The following is a 22,311-nucleotide window of genomic DNA, read 5'->3' as shown; positions in this document are numbered from 1 at the left end:
ATTTTACTCTATAAATATCGACACTATCGAACTTAGGTACTAAATGATACTTGCAAAAATTAGGTAGGGTTATAAAATATACACTTGCCAACTTTCACCTTTGGTAAAAAGTTGTTGCCGAAAAACTGTTTCATCAGCTCTGAATCCCTTGGTAACTCTCTCAAGTTTTCAGACCGCTAGGTTGGCAGGCCACTGGGTTTATGCAATGGCGCCTTCCCCAAGCCACCAGTGAGCGGTGGGATTTGAACCCCAGTTGTCTCAACTGATAATAATATCATTTCATTAAATACCTTTATTTTCCACTTTAAACTCAACCAGGTGAATCTTACCTTATCAAACAAGACCAGGTGAATCTTGCCTGATCATTCCTATATCCATTGATTATAAACTCATCTCATGAGACACATACATTTTCCAGTTATAAACTCAGTGAGGTGGATCTTACTTGATCATACTCAGCCAGGTGATTCACACCTGATGAATCCTATACCCACTGATAATAATATCACCTCATTAAATATCTGTATTAGTATATAATAAACTCAACCAGGTAATTCACACCTGATCATTTCTATATTAACTGAATATAATCGCATCTCATTAAATACTTATATTTTCCATATAAACTCAACCAGGTGATTCAAACCTGATCAAACTCAACCTGGCGGTTCACACTTGACCAAACTCAGCCAGGCGATTCACACCTGATCAAACTCAACCAGGTGATTCACACCTGATCAAACTCAACCAGGAGAGTCACACCTGATAAATCCTATACCCACTGATAATATTATCATCAAATTAAATATCTATATTTATAGGTAATAAACTCAACCACATAATTCACACCTGGTCAGTTCTATACCACCTGACCACTGTATAATCTCATCTCACAAAATACCTGTCTTTTCCAGTTATAAACACGACCCAGGTGAATCTTACTGCTCATAATCTCATCTCATTAAATACCTATATTTTTAGGTCATGAAATCAACCAGGTGATTCACACCTGTATTACATCCTCCCCATTCACTGACTCACCTGGTTGAAGGCGACGTAGAGGGGTTTATTTGGCACTATCCAGGTGACAGTTTCGTGGCACCCTGGCATCGTGAGTGACCCGTCGTAGGTCAAGTACTGCTCCGTGGATGGAATCAACTCGCTGATCCTCAGGTCATAAGGCGCCGACACTGACCCTGGAAGATGGGGGGAGAATGAGGAAAAAGGTTTCTTTATTTCTTTCTTTCTTTTGTTGTCTCTTTCTTTTTTACTTTCTTCCTTTCTTTATTTTTTTAGGACAGTGTGGGGCCAATTGAGGTAAAATTTTGTAATTTTTTCTCTGGTGGTAAATAATTACAGAGTGCTTAAGCAGAGTGTTCAATAAAGATTTGAATTTCTTTTACATGAAAATACTTGTTATATATGTGTATATATATATATATATATATATATATATATATATATATATATATATATATATATATATATATATGTGTGTATGTGTGTGTATGTGTGTGTGTGTGTGTGTTTGTGTGTGAGTGTATGTGAGTGCATACATAATCTTCACTTAAATAATACGCAAGCACGCACATGCAAGAAGAAAGCAACGGAAGAGAGAGCGAATGAGACAGAAAATGCACTCCAGTCAAAGGGGATTAGTGCAAAGGATATTTCAGAAAATTAACTACATTTGTTTACATTCCCCAGACATTTACAGAAGCTGAACGAGGAGGGTCTGTTAATCCAGACACTAAACAAAGAACGGAAAGGATTAAAAAGTCTTTTGGTGAATTTTAACCTGAGAATAAAACTGATCTTCTTCAGTATAATAATAATAATAATAATAATAATAATAATAATAATAATAATAATAATAATAATAATAATAATAATCTCTTTTTATGATACTGATCATTTACAATCCCAGTGCAAGACGGACATTAGGCCTATGAGGGAAATATACGTATGAATTATATTTACATTTAATAACTTGAGATCATTCAAATTAGAATCTGACCCGCAGTGAAATATTGACTATTTTTGATTGAGAAAACTTGGCCAGAAAGCTCCCATTTCGCTTTGACCTGAATTACTTTAGTTCCAGGTACCTCAATAAGCTGTCTAAGTAAGTTGTTCTCCAGGCAAACATAAACAAACAACAAATGTCAGGTCAAAGGTCATAGGGCTGTAGCTCTTTAAGGATTAACTGTATTTGAGAGGTCAGTCTGTTTTGAAAGCACAAATCTAGAAACTGCTTGGTGGGAAAACTTGTCAATAATATTTTTTTTATTTACATCTTGAGAGTGGTAGTGAGGAGTTTGTATGGGTATAATAATTCCTGGTATTTAATTGTATATATTAGCCTCAAGTTAAGTAATTTTTTTCAAATATGCTGTTATTTAGAGCCATGAAATCTTATATATCCATCCTCAAAATTATATATTGTCAGTTTCGTTTTTAAGAAAATAATAAATATAAATTGCAAGCATTCAGGGAAAAACAAATATGTATGTAAAAGGCCATGAACATAATTCATTATATAATGGAGACTATTATGCTCTAAATATTCATTAGCATTTGTACAAAATTGTGCTTCCTGAAGATACTAGCAACGTAAAACCTTCGATGCTGTCTTTGGGAAGATTTGTAACAAGGAACCTAAGTTGATTCTCAAGTCATCTCCCGAGTGTGACACTTATAATTTTAATGTTATTGTTCAGATAGGGTCAACTGTATTAGCTATGAACACCAATAACGGGTCATTAACATACCCATGGTCCAATACCTTGTATATTCCCAGTACAATTTAAAATATTCAATAACCATAATTTTACCGCGTGGTAAATGTGTGCCAACTTCCATATCACTTTTCATCTTCCAAACGCCCTGATGAAAGTGATAATGGATATTGTTTGATAAAACTGGATAAAACCGATGTTTTAAAACTTGAAATGATAATGAATATAACGAAAATAGTGTTTGATAAAGAGAAAGAAATACATGAATGTTTTGCTGTGATCTTTTCCTTCTGCTATGGCAAATACATTCTTGGCGTTTTAAAAAGAAAAACATCGTTGGCTGAACATTCAGGTAATTTTAAACCTTCGTTAAACAAAAGTTAAATCAGTCGTACATTGCTAGTGTTCGAGGATGAAAAGTCTTGCACGAAATGTCTTACAGTATATTCAAATATTCAGCAAAGTAGCATCAGCTTTCAAGTCCAAAGCGAATATATAAATCAACTTCTCTGTCTTCACGCCAATTGTACAAAAGATATAAATGCAGAAAGTTTTTTTTATGTTCGAATTTGGTATTTTCTGAAAAAAAAAAAAAAAAAATTTTTACAGGATTAGGACTGAAATGTCACAAACATGCTGGTTCAAACTGCAGTTGAAGTAACATTCTTATTCTTTTAAGCCGAATATGTTCTTTAAACAGACATGTTCTTTTACGTACAGTACTTTCTTTAGATAATGATTTTATTTCATCGAGAATTTGAAATCTCTGCTGACGTTTTTTTTTTTTTTTTTTCAAGAGCAACGTAAAACGCCCAAAGCATCATTTAAAGCCAACAAGATACTTAATCTTGCCTGTTCGTTTTCGATGAAAGAAATAAGATATATTTTACTCTTCAATATATTTGAGGATTTGGTCTTCAGTCCTTACATCCTAAAGGCTTTCAAGTCCTAAAGAGTGAATATAAAATAAGCTTTTTTCTAGCATTTGTTATTTTGTGGTAACTGCTTTCTAACTAGGGGAAGAGTCCTGCAAGTCAAACTGAACTGATAACTCTGTCTGTCTGTCTGTCTGTCTGTCTGTCTCTCTTACACACACCCATCATGCCCACACACAAACACACACACACATGCACAAACACACACACTTACACACAAACACACACACATACCACCTAAAGGGAACAGAAGCAGCCTGAAATAAAAATCTTGGAAAAACATAAAAAAAGGTTTCACAGTCACTGGAAATTTACTGCACCCTTCAGGCAGACTCTTCTTCCACCGCGTAAATCTTCTGGGAGGTTGTTAAGAGACTTCCTTATATAATCTATCACTCTTGTCTGGTTAAATATTGGAACTCAAATGAATAATTTCCTGTGTTTTCATCGGTGAAGAAACAGTCTTGCAGTTCTTATTTAGTTGATAATTGATTTATGAAATCCATTACCAAATAAACTTAAGTGTTCCGTAGTGAGTTAGGGACATTCACCGATGGAAAAATTTACTTGAATATTAAAAATCTTTTACTTCATTTTATTTTAGTCGATTCCTAACTACGCAATATGATTAGTTACAAACAAAAGGTTAGCTTATTTAACATTCCGGTCGGAGACTTATATAAGCTTATCCTAAAAGCTTTGGTTTATCACAGCTAATTCTTAAAAAAAACAAATGAGTTATCAAAATCTGCGTAACATAAAGGAGGAAAAAAATCGTCCATTTCGTTAATTAAAGATTTATGATTAAAGTAAATTAACGTTTCCTGTTATGGAAGATGTGAATGTGAACATATCTTCTTTTTAGTTTTCTGTAAAAGAAAACTATTGTGCCGGCTTTGTCTGTTCGTCCACACTATACTGTCAGCACTTTTTTCTGTCCGCCATCAGATCTTAAAAACTACTTAGGTTAGAGGGCTGCAACTTGGTATGTTGATCATCCACCCTCCAATCATCAAACATATCAAATTGCAGCCCTCTAGCCTCAGTAGATTTTATTTTATTCAAGGTTAAAGTTAGTCATAACCGTGCGTCTGGCAACGATATAGGACAGGCCACCACCAGGCCGTGGTTAAAGTTTCATGGGCCGGGGCTCATTCAGCATTATACCGAGACCACCGAAAGATAGATCTATTTTCGGTGGCCATGATTATCCGCTGTACAGAAAACTCGATTGCGCCGAAGAAACTTCGGCACATTTTCTACTTGTTTATAGAAATAAAGATTATTTTTCCTTACAGTCAGAATTCACTTCATAATATACAGTCGGAAATGTTAATGAATATATAATATATAATAAATAATTGTCAATGCCTTTCTACATTTTATGTTTCACTAGAAGTAATCTCGCAACAAAAGTTCATTATTATAAGAAAAATTATTCTCTCTGTCTGTCTGTCTGTCCTATCAATAGACCTGCTTCGCAGTAATTCAGCATCCATTAAATGTCCAAATATATAAGAGACAGACAATCTCTCTCTCTCTCTCTCTCTCTCTCTCTCTCTCTCTCTCTCTCTCTCTCTCTTCTCTCTCGTTTTCCAGCCCTGTTTCTGACAGCATCTGGTAAATAAATATATATATATATATATATATATATATATATATATATATATATATATATATATATATATATATATATATATATATATATATATATATATATATAAAAACAGGAAAAAGTCTCTCTCTCTCTCTCCACACACACACACACACACGCACTAGAGAGAAAAAAAACCTCTCTCTCTCTCTCTCTCTCTCTCTCTCTCTCTCTCTCTCTCTCTCTCTCTCTCTCTCTCACACACACACACACACACACTAGAGAAAAAACCATACTCCCCTCTCTCTCTCTTACACACACACACGCGCACACACTCTAGAGAGAAATAAAACCGTACTCTCTCTCTCTCTCTCTCTCTCTCTCTCTCTCTCTCTCTCTCTCTCTCTCTCTCTCTCTCTCTTCACACACACTACAGAAAGAGAAAAAACCGTACTCTGTCTCTCTCTCTCACACACACACACACACACACACACACACACACACACACACACACACACTACAGAGAGAGAAAAAAACCGTACTCTCTCTCTTTCTCCACACACATACACTACGTAGAGAGGAAAAACCACCAAGCATTGCCGTGTTTGCAAATGCAACGCCTGGCAAAGAGGCCAGCGGCTTCTTTGCTATGCTCGCGTCCGGAGAAACACCACCATTTTGAATATTTGCTCAAAGGACAATATTGTCCCTCCCCAGTTCATGTATTCCACGCTGTCGAAACACGACTGGAAACCCCTCCGAGTATTTTTTACTTTATTTGATAAACTGAACTGCCAAAGTGGCCCTTCCTGATTTCAGGAAATGGAAGAATTGAATCTTCTTGGCTGGAAAATTGGGAGTGGTTGTACCTACTTGTAGATATATGCTTCGCGATTTTCCATAGTTTAGAAAAATATTTTGCATGTGCAAGGGAAAGGAGAGACAGAGAGAGATTGAGTGTGATGTTGCTACTTGTATCGTGATTTCCCATAGTTTAAAAAATAGTTTAGATGCACGGTGCAAAGAGGAGAAAGAGAGAGAGAGAGAAAGAGACTTTCAGTTACCTGGTGTCAATGACTTACCATAGTTAAAAAATAGTTTAGATGCACATTACAAAGAGCAGCAAGTGAGAGAGAGAGTATTTTTTTCTATTTCTTATATTTATGGACTTTTACTGTAAGTTGAAATCCTGTAAAGCATTTGTAATTCAAAGAGCCATGAGAGAGAGGGAGAGAAGATATTTCTGTGGATTTGTAATTAGAATGCTATATCACTGGAAACCACTTGTAAAGAATTTCTATGTTATATTAAAAGACAAATACCCAGAATTATTTTTTAAATTTTATTTTATGAACTTACCCCCAAACTTGACTGATGGGACCGCTTCTAACATTGTAGATAATTCCGGTGACGTCCGGTCCCCCACCTGAAAAAAATGTTTATTTATTATAGTTTAGTTATAAAAATGTTTATTTATTATAGTTTAGTTATATATCAAATGATATATATATATATATATATATATATATATATATATATATATATATATATATATATATATATATATATATATATATAGAAATAGTCAACACACAATCACGTGTGGAACAGAAATAAATTTTAGACTCACATCAGGCGAGGCTGCTACCAGCTAAGCCTTAGAAGTCAATTGCATGACTTGGATTCGATCCTGATGTGAGTCACCAGCAAGACACTTGACAAAAGGGTTGGGGTGAGTGTTAACACCCTTTTATTTTTGTTCATTTCTACTAATATAAAGTCCCTATTCAGGGAGCGCTTTGTCTTTCCAAGTGCGTATATATATATATATATATATATATATATATATATATATATATATATATATATATATATATATATATATATATATATATATATATATATATATATATATATATATATATATATATATATATATATATATATATATATATATATGCACTCTGTATATATACATATGTATGTATGTACATGTGTGTGTGTGTGTGTAATCGTAATAGTAATAGCCACAATGCCTCCTTAATTTTCTCGAACTCTTCGCCTTTTTTTATTTTGGATATGCTTGTCACTACAAAGCCTTAAATATTCAAGTGCAAGAAATATGAAGAAATTCTGACGTCCGGGAGCGGGAAACGAACCCAGGTCCCCTAATCAGAACGAGGTACCATTGTCGACCTGACCTCGAGAAGGATAAATGTCTATTGCCTCCCTACATACATATAGCTGTCGTTTTCAGTTTTCAGATATATATATATATATATATATATATATATATATATATATATATATATATATATATATATTATTATTAGATGGGTCTATTCCAGCTCTAATATATATGTCTGAAAACGACAGGTATATGCATGTATGAGAGGCAATAGACTTTTGTCCTTCTCGTGGTCAGGTCGACAATGGCACCTCGTTCTGATTATGGAACCATATTTCTTGCACTTGGATCTTAAGGCTTTGTAGTGGCAAGCGTATCCAAAAAGCGCGAAGAATTCGAAAAAGTTAAAAGGGCATTGTGGCTATTACATTTACATATGTATCTGGTAAAAAGTGGCCATTAGATTCTACACACACACACACACACACACACACACACACACACACACACACACACACACACACACATATATATATATATATATATATATATATATATATATATATATATATATATATATATATATATATATATATATAAATATGTGTGTATATATATATATATATATATATATATATATATATATATATATATATATATATAATATATATATATATATATATATATATATATATATATATATATATATATATATATATATATATACTATTCAAGTCCACTAATCTTACATCACTACATAAAATCCGCGAAATTAAGAAAACCGCGAACTTAGAATAACAAGGTGTAATTGTATCACTGTAATCAAAATAGTTCAATTCAATAATAATTAACTCACCTGTATAAGTACAGCTACCGCTACCACTCCGTACACCTGGCTGGCGGCTTGTGAAAAATTATGATACAAGTGGGAGTTGTATCCGTAGATCTGCAGCTGAAATAAAGTCAAGAAAAGATTGCTGATACTGTGCTAGTGGATTATTGAACTGAACTAAACATAGGAATTTAGACCAAAGGCCAAGCACTGGAACCAATGAGGACATTCAGCGCTGAAACGGAAATTGACAGTAAAAGTTTGAAAGGTGGAACAGGAGGAAACCCTTGCAGTTGCACTATGAATCAGTTGTTAGTTGAGGGTGGAAAGTACGGTGGAAGTAAGAGAATACGAAAGGAGGTACAGTAAAAGGAACGAAAGGGGTTGCAGCTAGGGGCCGAAGGCACGCTGCAGAGAACCTGAAGTAATGCCTACAGTGCCCCGCACGAGGTGCACTGACGGCACGACCCCTTACGGGGACTAGCGGAATATTCGTTAATATTTATATTAATTACTATAGTTATATATAAAGTATCGCATTGATTTACTACAACGGAAGAAAATATAGTTTATGCAGTACTAGTGATTTCTTCATTAATATTTGTATTTATTTTTACAGTTATGTTTGATATATAGTGCTGGTTTTTTTTTATATAATATTTGTTTCTTAAAGTCATTTCTTTATCTTAATTTCCTCTACGTAAGTTTGTTAATACTGTGCCTGTGAACTGTTAATTAATATTTATATTAATTTTTGCAATTATGTTTGATATATAGTAGTGATTTTTATATAACAGTTTTTCTTAACGTAATTTTTTATGATATATAGTACTGATTTTTATATAGTAATTTTTCTTAACGTAATTTTTTGTATCTTATTTTCCTTAAGTAATTTTTTTTTATTTTTCCTAACCAATCATCGCCAAACTCTCATTTTTTTAAAATGATTTATTTTTCCTGACCTGGTCGTTTTAGAAATTGAAGTTCTTACTTACAGAATGGCTTTTCATATTCATGTTTGCATTTCACATATTTTTTTTTTATCTAGCCGTTTACCAGTTGGATTATAAACAGACGAACTTCATCTCAGCTGTACTTATGTTTCATAAACAACACGGTGGAAACTTAACGCAAATTTAATTTCCTTGGAGCATCTCATATACTGTCTCCAAATGAGTTCACAATACGTTTTGTTTACACACACAATATATATATATATATATATATATATATATATATATATATATATATATATATATATATATATATATACATTATATATATAAACAAACATATACATATATACAGTACACACACACACATATATATATGTATATATATATATATATATATATATATATATATATATATATATATATATATATATATATATATATATATATATATACTCTGTATATGCATGTGTGTATGAGTATGTATTAGGCTATGTTAGTGGTTACTTTGCGTGGCTTTTGTATGACTTGTTCACATGTGAAATTTAGCGTTGCGTGTAAAACTAAGCCTACACGACTCCTATTCAATTACGGGAGGCTTAGATTAGGCCTCAGAATTCGATTCTCTCTGACTGGAAGTGACCAGGTGGCGCACGTGAGTGGAAAACGCTTCCAGGACACAAGAACGTATTCGTGAGCTTCCAGGGATTATATCAAGCCAGGAAAGATTATATTTTCACTAGAAGTTGTTTTGGTATAATATGTATATTCCTGACATAAAGCAAACGCTGTAATCACATATTCATAAAAATTTCAGTAGTACGTTTGTTAGAGTATTAGGTCATTAGAACACTGAAATAGCAACAATAAATTTAGAAATCAAAATAGAGAATGTATTGTTTGAGACAGTGTTCATCAAAAATTGTTAGTTTGGATAACAGATTATATTGTTGTCTAGCAGGGTTAATGTTTTTAGGATGAGTTCTGTATTTGGCATTGTGAAGTTCATAATTGGTTACGTCAAATATTCATATCATATGCATGTGTGTATGAGTATGTATTGTTTGAGACAGTGTTCATCAAAAATTGTTAGTTTGGATAACAGATTATATTGTTGTCTAGCAGGGTTAATGTTTTAGGATGAGTTCTGTATTTGGCATTGTGAAGTTCATAATTGGTTACGTCAAATATTCATATCATATGCATGTGTGTATGAGTATGTATTAGGCTATGTTAGTGGTTACTTTGCGTGGCTTTGTATGACTTGTTCACATGTGAAATTTAGCGTTGCGTGTAAAACTAAGCCTACACGACTCCTATTCAATTACGGGAGGCTTAGATTAGGCCTCAGAATTCGATTCTCTCTGACTGGAAGTGACCAGGTGGCGCACGTGAGTGGAAAACGCTTCCAGGACACAAGAACGTATTCGTGAGCTTCCAGGGATTATATCAAGCCCAGGAAAGATTATATTTTCATTAGAAGTTGTTTTGGTATAATATGTATATTCCCTGACATAAAGCAAACGCTGTAATCACATATTCATAAAAATTTCAGTAGTACGTTTGTTAGAGTATTAGGTCATTAGAACACTGAAATAGCAACAATAAATTTAGAAATCAAAATAGAGAATGTATTGTTTGAGACAGTGTTCATCAAAAATTGTTAGTTTGGATAACAGATTATATTGTTGTCTAGCAGGGTTAATGTTTTAGGATGAGTTCTGTATTTGGCATTGTGAAGTTCATAATTGGTTACGTCAAATATTCATATCACATGAGTTGACTAGTTTTAGCTGGTTATCAAAATGACCTCATAACCCGAAATGATTATGATGTTGTGGCTTTAACTAAGTATTTCACCTGTAAGAAAAATTTTTCTGTGAAATGAAAACTCAAGTTCAGACATATTAATAAAATGATTAGGCTATATGCCCGTTTATTTCTAAGTCTAATGGGGCAATGGAACGCATGAATATACGTAATAAAAATACCCACAAAAATTTCATGAACTCAGCATTAGCACAATAGAGGATAGGTTTGAAAAGTGGCCCCCACACCCACAACCCCCGCCCCCTCTACAAACAAAAAACACCCATACACACACACACACCCGTAGGGGGTTAGTGCCGTCATTGCACTGCACAGGGTGCACTGTAGGCATTAATTGAGGTTCTTTGCAGCGTCCCTTCGGCCCCTAGCTGCAACCCCTTTCATTCCTTTTACTGTACCTCCATTCATATTATCTTTCTTCCACCTTGCTATCCACCCCCTTCTAACAACTATTTCAAAGTGCAACTGCTTTAAGGTTTTCCTCCCTGTAACACCTTTCAAACCTACCTACTCTCAATTTCCTTTCCAGTGCTGAATGACCTCATAGGTTCTATAGCCGATTCACTTAAGGTAGATTCTTGGACCTATGAGACGTTTGTTTGGCGGCCTTTGATTGGCTGGTACCGGGAGGTATGCAGCTCGCTCACAGTTTCATTTTAACGTCTGTAGCTCAGAAAACTTGCAATGTTTATATTTCTTCATTTATCTCACGTTTTACACAAGATAGGAAAGTTCTGATCATACCTTAGGATTCGATATTAATTGTACAACTAAATCGTGATTTCCTGAAACGAGTAAGATAAAACACAAAGGAATTACAACGAATAAAAGTGAAGCGAGAAGCATTTCATTCTTTGTACTGTTTTTACATATCGTCAGATTTTCCATCATTGATGCGATCAAGATAAAATAAAACTTGTGTTTTCATACAAAAAATACACCCTGAATACGCTGGTGCTTTCAGATTATAGATGCGTGTGATATGTGAAGAGAAAATGAAGAATATGTTGTATTATGTTGCATCCGTACTTGACTCAGTTTGGCAGTAGAAACCGAGAGACGGTGATCTGCAAACAGCGAGAGCTTTGAGCACCGTTGACAGTTGCCAATTAGCGATATGAGAATTAACAGTTTCGACAATATTTACCGTATTATTATGTCATTACATTTTCTGTACATAAATTCATAAATTCACATTATAACTGACGAACTTTTTCACTCCAATATCAAATATGTCCGTATGTCTGGACATATCTGATAAGAAAAAACGAATAATCATATGGATGCATCTGGATGTGCTGGGTTCAATTTAGTCTAGATGAGAAATTTGCATACTGTAGACTACATGATAAACAACTAGCTAAATAATTATAAGTTCATTCTTATGGCCGCTTGCTTCTCTGGTCAATAACACGAAAAGCTGATGGTTTTTATATGTTCATTCAATGAACGAAAGTACATCTTTTTATTTCTTAACATAAAATCTATTGGCGATGTAACGAATATAAAATTCTGTCTTTTTCAGAATTTGTTTGAGCTGCTCTTACACCAGAACGTTTATTCCTCTATATACATGTTATATTTGATAACTGTGCAGGCCTGTTATTTATCATGTAGCCTACAGTATGCAAATTTCTCACCTAGCCTAAATTGAAGCCAGCACATCCAGATGCATCAGATATGTCCAAACATACGGACATAACTGTGTGATATTGGAATGAAAAAGTTCGACATTCATAATGGGAATTCTATACCTTTATTTACAGAAAATGTAATGACATAACAATACGGTAAATATTGTCGAAACTGTTAACTTCTCATATTGCTAATTGGCAACTGTCAACGGCGCCTCGGTTTTGCAGATCACCGTCTCTTGGTTTCTACTGCCAAACTGAGTCAAGAACGGATGCAACATAATAAGACATATTCTTCATTTTCTCTTCACATATCACACGCATCTAAAATCTGAAAGCACCAGCGTATTCAGGGTGAATTTTTTTGTATGAAAACACAAGTTTTATTTTATCTCGATGGCATCAATGATGCAAAATCTGACGATGTGTAAAAACAGGTATAAAGAATTAAATGCTTCTCTCTTCACTTTTACTCGTTGTAATTCCTTTGTGTTTTATCTTACTGATTTCAGGAAATCACGATTTAGTTGTACGATTAATACCGAATCCTATGGTATGACCACAACTTTCCTATCTTGTGTAAAACGTAAGATAAATGAAGAAATATAAAGATATTTCAAATTTTCTGAGCTACAGACGTTAAAATGAAACAGTGAGCGAGCTGCATACCTCCCAGTACCAGCCAATCAGAGGCCGCCAAACAAACGTCCCGTAGGCCCAAGAATCTACCTTAAGTGAATTGGCTATAGTGCTTGGCTTTGGCCTAAACTCTATATTCCATTCCATTCCATTCCACACACAAACACACACCATATTTCGTGCTGACTGCTCTTTCTCTTTCTTCTGTAAGTAGATAGCTTGAAAAATTCCATAAAAATCAGTTGTGACAGACAACGCAATTTCTTTATGAGCGTTACCCAAGAAATCCATGCTTTTATAATATTTAACTGATTTACAGATTAAGTTAAAGTTAAAGTCCTCCTGGGCCTGTGCAAGGCTCATAGGGCCGGCGCTGATCTCCGGTTTCTTTGGCCGACAGGTCCCGATGCCTAGGACACATGGCCAGTGTGTTGCTAGGCCCACTGTTCAACCCCTCAGCCCGAGGGCTGGTACCTATCCTCCTATTCACCCTTGCGAGTTTACAGACCGCTAGGTTGGTGGGGCACAGGGTTTATGCAATGGCGTTATCCCCAAGCCACCAGTGAGCGGTGAGATTTGAACCCCAGTCCTCTTGGCTGGTAGGCGAGAACCTTACCACTGCACCATCATAGATAACTTAGCTTAATTAGTCTCTGCATAATTTCATTTCATAACTCATTTGTATTTTCCTTAATAAATGACTGAGAAGGATAATCACACCTATTGTTAAACTCAATCTTATTACTAAGCACAAAAATAGTTGAGATCTAGGGCATTCTGAAGATTGGCCAATATGACCGTAAAAGGGGTTACTGAGTTTATAAAAAGAAGAACATTCAATTATCAGACATCTATTTTTCGAAACCAGTAGAGGACATAAACTAATAGACAGAGAGAGAGATTTCGAAACCATTCTTTTTATTTCATTATAAAAAATTCAGCGAAAGAGGAAGAAATATTTACAGTTTACGGTCAACAGCTTTCCAAAAAGAAATTCTCGTCAAAACACAAAACCTTTTGTATTTCCGTCTCCCCTTCCTGCGCATAAAATGGAATAAAACATTGGAAATATAAAAAACCACGATAAAGGTGGTGGTAGAAAAACTGGTTGTAAATAAAACACAAAAACCGTATTTACAGACGGAACATTTTTTGATCAATAAATGATAAGGTGATTTTTAGTATATATAAAAACTATCCGTTTATAGATCAAATTTATTTTTTAATTCATTTATCAATTTTTTATTCGGTGTATTGCATTAACAGACGCTTATCCAGAGAATATATACGATATATCTAAAAAAACTAAATTTAATTTTATTTGTTTCATCTAATTTATCAAACCCGTAGGGGGGTAGTGTCGTCAGTGCACCTCACGTGGTGCACTTTAGGTATTACTTAAGGTTCTTTACAGCGTCCCTTCGGCCCCTAGCTGCAACCCCTTTCGTTTCTTTTACTGAACCTCCTTTCATATTCACTTTCTTCCATCTTCCTTTCCACCCTCTCCTAACAATTGATTCGTAGTGCAATTGAGAGGTTTTCCTCCTGTTGCACCTTTCAAAGCTTTTACTGTCAATTTCCGTTTCAGCGCTGAATGACCTCATAGGTCCCAGTGCTTGGCCTTTGGCTGAAATTCTATATTCAACTCTATTCAGTTCAATTCTGATTTATCAAAATAATCTTAGAGGCAAACTACAAAAAAAAACTTTTGTGAATTATGACTGAAGGCTCTTGCTCCTTTAATTAAAAACCATTGTCAATCTATCTCACAAGAAATAAAATTTATTTTCTCGATCGTACATTCCTACATTACTCCTCTCAGTTGCGAAGGGAAGGACCTTCAAGGTAAGGGTTAATATTATTTTATGAGTGTGGGTGTTTAACGGACTAATGATGAGCCTTTTATTTTTGTAAATGTAGGGCGAAACAAAGGGAAGTGTGTGTGTGTATATATATATATATATATATATATATATATATATATATAACCTATATATATATATAATATATATATATATATATATATATATATATATATATATATATATATATATATATATATATATTTTATGTTTGTGTGTTTGCTTTAGTTGTCATCAATTGCAAAGTGGATAGGAATCCACGAATTCACAATATAGCACAGCAATATATATTGTATATAATCCCCTATACTGTTAAAACAAAAACCTTTATATATAAAACAAGCTTTACATACATTTCCATACGTTAAGGTTATAAAGCCTTCAAATATTCGAAATGTATATCAGATGGCTATTTGCAAATGGCCTTTTAACACTCGGCGAGTATGATAAATATTCCAGTTTAATAGTGACAGAGTAATATTCATCCCTAGCAGTTAGTGCAGTATTGCTTAAAATGTTGAAATGTTGCACGCTATGATTTTGCAATTTTAAAAAAGCATTCAGTGTTGCATGCTGATCAGAAAATTATTCTGCATTTAAATCATTCTTAACTTCGCTTGTTTTGTTTGGCCATGGTGTGTTTCACGTGAATATCCTTATAATAATTATAATAATAATAATAATAATAATAATTTTTTATTTCTGCTCAGGCCAATATACAGGAGTATACAAAGCAGAAACAGTACAATGCACGCAGTTTAGATACACGAGATAAAAAGATAAAAATAATAATAGTATTCATAATAAGTAGTAATAAGTAATAATAATAATAATAATAATAATAATAATAAGAAGAATAATAATAATAAGAAGAAGAAGAAGAAGAAGAAGAAGAAAAGTGAATTATTTTACTGGTAAAATTTCGATATGGATTTTATTTGATTATTTATTAAAAATTATTTGCTTTTTGTCCTGTCAGTATAGTTATGGTTTTTCCCCTACAGATTCCGCGCTTAATATTTAACCTAATCAGTCTAAACAATATCCCCCAAACCATATAATTTGAAGATGACAAAACCGCTATCATTTCCTTACACATTCCTTTTATATTTAACTTAATTAGGTTAAGCATTATCCTTAACACCACAATGCACCAGATGACCTTACTTACTTCCGCAGGGAAAGCATAATTGACAATGGTAACCTAATCAGGCTAAGTAATATCCCAACAATATAAGGGTACCTGATGACGTCACTTACTCCCACAGGGAAGGCATAGTTAGAGATGGTAACCTAATCAGGCTATGTAATATCCCTAACACTGTAAGGGTACCAGATGACGTCACTTACTTCCGCAGGGAAAGATAGTTAGAGATGGTAACCTAATCAGGCTAAGTAATATCCCTAACACTGTAAGGTTACCAGATGACGTCACTTACTTCCGCAGGGAAAGCATAGTTAGAGATGGTAACCTAATCAGGCTAAGTAATATCCCTAACACTGTAAGGTTACCAGATGACGTCACTTACTTCCGCAGGGAAAGCATAGTTAGCGATGGTGTGTTCAGACCCTTGAGAATCCCTCTCGCCGAAATGTAGTCTTAAGTGACTGACGGAGTAGGTATAGGAAAGAGGACCTCCTGAGAGGTTCACGGACGACCTCTGGGGCGAGGTGATGATTCGCCACTCGAGGCTGTGACCTGTGTTGACGAGTTCACCTCTGACCTGTCGACAAAGAGGGAATGAAGTTAACAAGGTTCAGAAACTCACTCACCAGTGAATTTAATTACTTCCTCATTTTTATATTTCCATTGTTAATGAAAATGATGTTCCTCTATATTTACCAAATATTTTTCATTATTCATCAGTGAACTTAATTACATCTACACTTTTATATTTGTATTATTAATAACAATAACATTCCTCCATACTTGATAAATATTTTACAATATCTTGTCCTCTATTGATAGAAATCTTAGCTCCTGTAATTCTTAACCATCTCGAATTTCCCATTACAGTTAATTACAATCAGTTTATTCACTACAGTAACCTCGAAGCCTTCAAAACATGTCATTATTCGTCAGGTTGATGATTTATAATTTTTCGTTTTTCCTGAAACTGTTAATCATCTTGATACAGTTCCCAGAAAAATTCCAATTAAAACATTTCCTTGCTTATCTTCCTGCGTTTAAAATTCTAAGTAATGCTGAGCTCATTATCATTCAAAACGAAGCAGAGTAAGTGGATGGCATCAATTACTGTGTACTCCACTTTAATAACTAGGATTAATTTAACCAACTATTCATTATTTGGGTAATAGCCAATGGCTAATATGACAAGAGTCGTCGAAGGATACAAGCCTCCACCAGAGCTGAGTCTTTTACCACAAGAATCAACATTCGTATCTGTCCCCTGGTTTTATCACTAGTTGCAACTGCTGCTTACGATTATTTACTTATGTATATATATATATATATATATATATATATATATATATATATATATATATATATATATATATATATATATATATATATATATATATATATATATATATATATATATATATATAATTATGCTTATATGTCACTAAATAGCGGGTGGCAATATATTTAGCCAAGGCCACATTGTACCTCGAAAATGTGTTGAAAGAGCGCCTGGTACTCCTTTTATTTTTCCTGTGGCCTTGGCTAAATATATAATTATATAATCGTGACTAGCAATAAGTGATTATATTAAGGGGCAGATAGGAATGCCAATTCTTGCGGTATATGGGTCAGCTTAGGTGGAGGTTTGTGACCTCTGAATGTTGTTATATCAGTGATTGCCCATTGCCCTAATAAAGTGTGCTTGGTTGAATGAGTCCTGGTTATCGAACTTGAATACACAATAATTAGTTTACTTCCCTTATTAATGATAATGAGGTCATCGTTTCTTAGAACTTTAAACGCAGGGAAATAAACGATGAAATATCTTAATGAGAATTTTCGTGAGGGCCGAACCAAGACCGTTGGCATTTTCAGTGTGTGTGTGTGTGTGTTTGTTTGTACCTAAGATCTAACCCAAGTAAAGGAATAAATGATTTCATATCAAAAGAATCAGCAGTATTTGCTAAGCAGAGCTTAATCACCCATTAAGAATCGTATTTATAATCAAGGGAAACAAACCATTTCGATTTTCACTCACAGAATTTTTGTCAAAAGAAACAGGCGTTAGATTAGGGTCGTGGAGAAGCGTCCTAGGGTCCAGGTTAATTGGAGACTGACGACGCCCTTGAGAACACATGGCCCAGGCTGGGTTGATCACGCCCCAGAATTCTGGTCCTGTGGAAGGAGGGAAGGAAATCTTGTTACTTCAAAGATAAAATGTCGATCCTGGAACTCAGACAACTGGTGTTTCTAGTTCTATGTTAATTTGGGCTTATTTTTCCATTCTCTAACTCAGGAGTTGGGGGGGGGGATTATAATTTTGTGCATAAAAATGAAACATTTTCGTAAATATGCTAACTCCACATATTGAAAATATTAACTCCATATATTGAAAATATTCCTCGAGGTGAATACTTATATTGGGGACTGGGAGATTATAATACATTTGGAGCTCAGATTCTGTGCAATGTCCCTTATTTCATGACTTGTAGGCATAATAAACTAAATATAGACTTGTCTAAGCTATAGGCTATTCATCATATGGGTCAAAACTTTTATCAGATGCGTAATAAAAAAATTAGGCATACTATTTCAAGGAGAAGAATATATATATATATATATATATATATATATATATATATATATATATATATATATATATATATATATTTCCTTGAAAAATAGAAAATCTACCAAAGTCAAATTGATGATTAATGTAAATAGGAACTCATTATTAAGTTTATTTGCACTAGTCTGTATTAATAGAATTATTATATTAAGATACTAGCCAATTTTAGCTGAGAAATTATTTAGGAAATAGAAAAGATTACTAGTTGCACTAGGCATGCAACATTCATCCCTAAGATATATTTATTTTGGACCAAAAAGGATAGGCACACACATCACATATATTTACACACACCAACAAGGACACACACACACACATATATATATATATATATATATATATATATATATATATATATATATATATATATATATATATATATATATATATATACACACACATTAGTGTGCATGTGCCTGATACAGATGGTAGAATAGTCTTTGTCACACAAATAGTGCAATAATGATTTTCCACGTAACAAGAATTTTTCAACAATAAAAATTCTCAGGTCCTAATTTCGTATTCATTGTAGAGAGTGATTTTTAAGTGTATTGACGAGATCTTACGAAGTATAAAACTAATCGTAAATTATCATTTTCCTAAACCCCGAGGGAGGTCAGTGCCGTCAGTGCATCTCATGCTGTGAACTGTAGGCATTACTCAAGGTTCTTTGCAGCGTGTCTCCGGCCCCTAGCTGCAAACCCTTTCGTTCCCTTTACTCTACCTCATTTCATATTATTTTTCTTCATCTTACTTTCCGCCCTCTCCTAACAACTGATTCATAGTGCAACTGCTTTGAGGTTTTCCTCCTGTTACACCTATAAAACCTTCTTAGTGTCAATTTCCGTTTCAGCGCTGAATGACCTCATTTGTCCCAGTACTTGGCCTTTGGCCTAATTTTTATATTCAGTTCAATTCAGTCATTTCCTTAAAACCTAGTCCCATTCAGCTGACCAAAACCTAAAGACACTTGAGGCCAATAGCTTCTTTGTGATTGATAGATTATCAATAAAGAGTTGAATGAAAGAATAAAACCTATTTCTCTCAATTACGTGAATCATTCAAGATTTTGACAGTGGAATGCGTAAGGTTTTCAGAAATCCATTGATTTGACAATTAATGTACGCGTGCCACGATCAAGGTCGGTTATAAAAAAGAATGGTATTAAATTATGCTCGGCAATGGACATAACTACATGCCATCTACCTTTTATTTTATTGTTAGATGGTATTTTTATTATCTATTCAATTTTACTGGTTACTGATCACTATAAAATAAATACCTTTCTTGGAGACAAATATCTTTAGAATCTTACATGCCCAGTCTTGTAGCCAGGAGTCAAGAATTATCGAAAGAAATAGACTATCACTGAAGAAGTGTTTATGAGAATTCAGTTTTGTCAAAATTCTTTGTTGCCTTTTCCATGATTGACTTTCTAGTTTTCTGTGAAAGAAACCTATTGTGCCGGCTTTGTCTGTCCATCCGCACTTTTTTCTGTCCGCACTTTTCCTGTCCGCCCTCAGATCTTAAAAACTACTGATTCTAGAGGGCTGGAAATTGGAATGTTGATCATCCACCCTCCAATCATGAAACATACCAAATTGCAGCCCTCTAGCCTCGGTAGTTTTGATTTTATTTAAGGTTAAAGTTATCCATAACCGTGCTTCTGGCAACGATATAGGACAGCCCACCACCAGGCCCTGGTTAAAGTTTCATGGGCCGCGGCTCATACAGCATTATACCGAGACCATCGAAACAAATCTATTTTCGGTGGCCTTGATTATACGCTGTACAGAAAACTCGAGACAACTCCGATGCATTTTTTACTTGCTTTTCTTTTTTATAAACCATTCACGAATTATCTAAATGTTGCTAATGTATCTCTTAAAACGTCTTATGTATTATGCATACGTTTAGAAATTGTCATGCGAATTTCTATGACTTAGTGTACACGTTTGAATTCTTCCAATTTTCACTAATATCGAGTTATGAATGTCTTTTAACATCGAATTAAACACACCTTGGGAATAACTTATAACCGAGGGGTATTATAAATGGTATAACTGACGTGTGAGTTATGTTGTTGAATAATTCTAGATATTGTATTATATATATATATATATATATATATATATATATATATATATATATATATATGTATATATATATATATATATATATATATATATATATATATATATATATATATATATATATATATATAATGTATATGCATTTTTTATCACCGTGATTTATATACAAATCGTGAAGCTACAAATATCGCTTAATATCAAATTCATGCTACCTCTGGAATATCCCCAATGGGGAATTATCATCGAAGGGAATTTATAAGTGATAAATGGTTGATAGCTCAGTGGGTAGAACGTCGACTGCAGTCGCTGGATAACTATCTGTGTAGTGGGTTCTGAGACTTGGCAGTACCAGTCCATTTGTTGTTGCTTAATAATTCCCCATCGGGGATATTCGGTAATAATTCGACATTTGTATGTATATATGTATATATATATATATATATATATATATATATATATATATATATATATGTGTGTGTGTGTGTGTGTGTGTGTGTGTGTGTAACTGAATCACGAAAATATGGAACATGATGAATATGTAAATAGAGAAAAAATCCACGAACGCAAGAGAAATGATGGAATGCTGCATGGCCTTTCGACTTATAGTCCTTTACTTAGCAGACTGAAGGAATATAAAAGTAAGTTTACAAAGAAAGCTCATATAAATGACAGATGGGGATTACAAAGGAAAAAATATGTACCTGAAATCCAACACAATTGAAGAGATAGTAGAACTGCCAAAACAGGGTGAAATATTTTATAGGTTTTTACGAAAGATTAGGCTCAACCGTTCAGAAGCAGGGACAGGAAAATTAAAAGATTATACAAAGAGGTGACTGACTACAAAAATTTGTTTATAAAAGTACAGATCAGTAATTCTGTTTTTAAAAAAAAAAATTTTTGCAAGATGAACAATTTTACAAAAATAAAAAATAAAAAATATGAATACATAGAAAATATATATAAGGTAACTAATTTGTAATTAAGTCAGTGATTTTATCTTTTAGGTCGTTCTTGAACATTTCTCTAATAATACATGCCAGGAAGTAAGCAGTATAATAGCAGATTCTAAAATATTTCGTGAAGAGAAATCTTTCAATCTGGCAGTCACTGAACTTTCAGTCCAATTTATCCTGTGAGATTTTTCACTTAAATGAATGAATATAGCATTGGATGTTTGCCCAGTTTTGCAGCACTCCATTGTTTCTCTTTCCTTTGTCGGTTTTCTCTTTATATTTATATATATATATATATATATATATATATATATATATATATTTATATATATACATTTATA

At 33.7% G+C, this 22,311-nt stretch overlaps 1 protein-coding gene across 1 annotated transcript in view; it reads right to left on the bottom strand.

The window, feature by feature from the left end:
• The window catches only part of LOC136854474 (carbonic anhydrase-related protein 10-like), a 67,626-nt gene that overhangs the window by 15,709 nt on the left and 29,606 nt on the right, over nucleotides 1-22,311 (bottom strand). Inside the window, exons 3-7 of the mRNA XM_067130778.1 lie at nucleotides 18,331-18,467; nucleotides 16,675-16,869; nucleotides 8,252-8,347; nucleotides 6,627-6,693; nucleotides 1,042-1,196 (exon numbers count right to left, since the gene is read on the bottom strand). Of these exons, the coding sequence (XP_066986879.1) occupies nucleotides 1,042-1,196; nucleotides 6,627-6,693; nucleotides 8,252-8,347; nucleotides 16,675-16,869; nucleotides 18,331-18,467 (650 nt within the window). The remainder of the gene's footprint in view (nucleotides 1-1,041; nucleotides 1,197-6,626; nucleotides 6,694-8,251; nucleotides 8,348-16,674; nucleotides 16,870-18,330; nucleotides 18,468-22,311) is intronic.

Source organism: Macrobrachium rosenbergii, chromosome 3 (assembly GCF_040412425.1).
Source record: "Macrobrachium rosenbergii isolate ZJJX-2024 chromosome 3, ASM4041242v1, whole genome shotgun sequence".
NCBI classification, from domain to species: domain Eukaryota; kingdom Metazoa; phylum Arthropoda; class Malacostraca; order Decapoda; family Palaemonidae; genus Macrobrachium; species Macrobrachium rosenbergii.
Note: the sequence above shows the minus strand (reverse complement) of the source record. Positions and strands in the feature narration are given on the sequence as shown.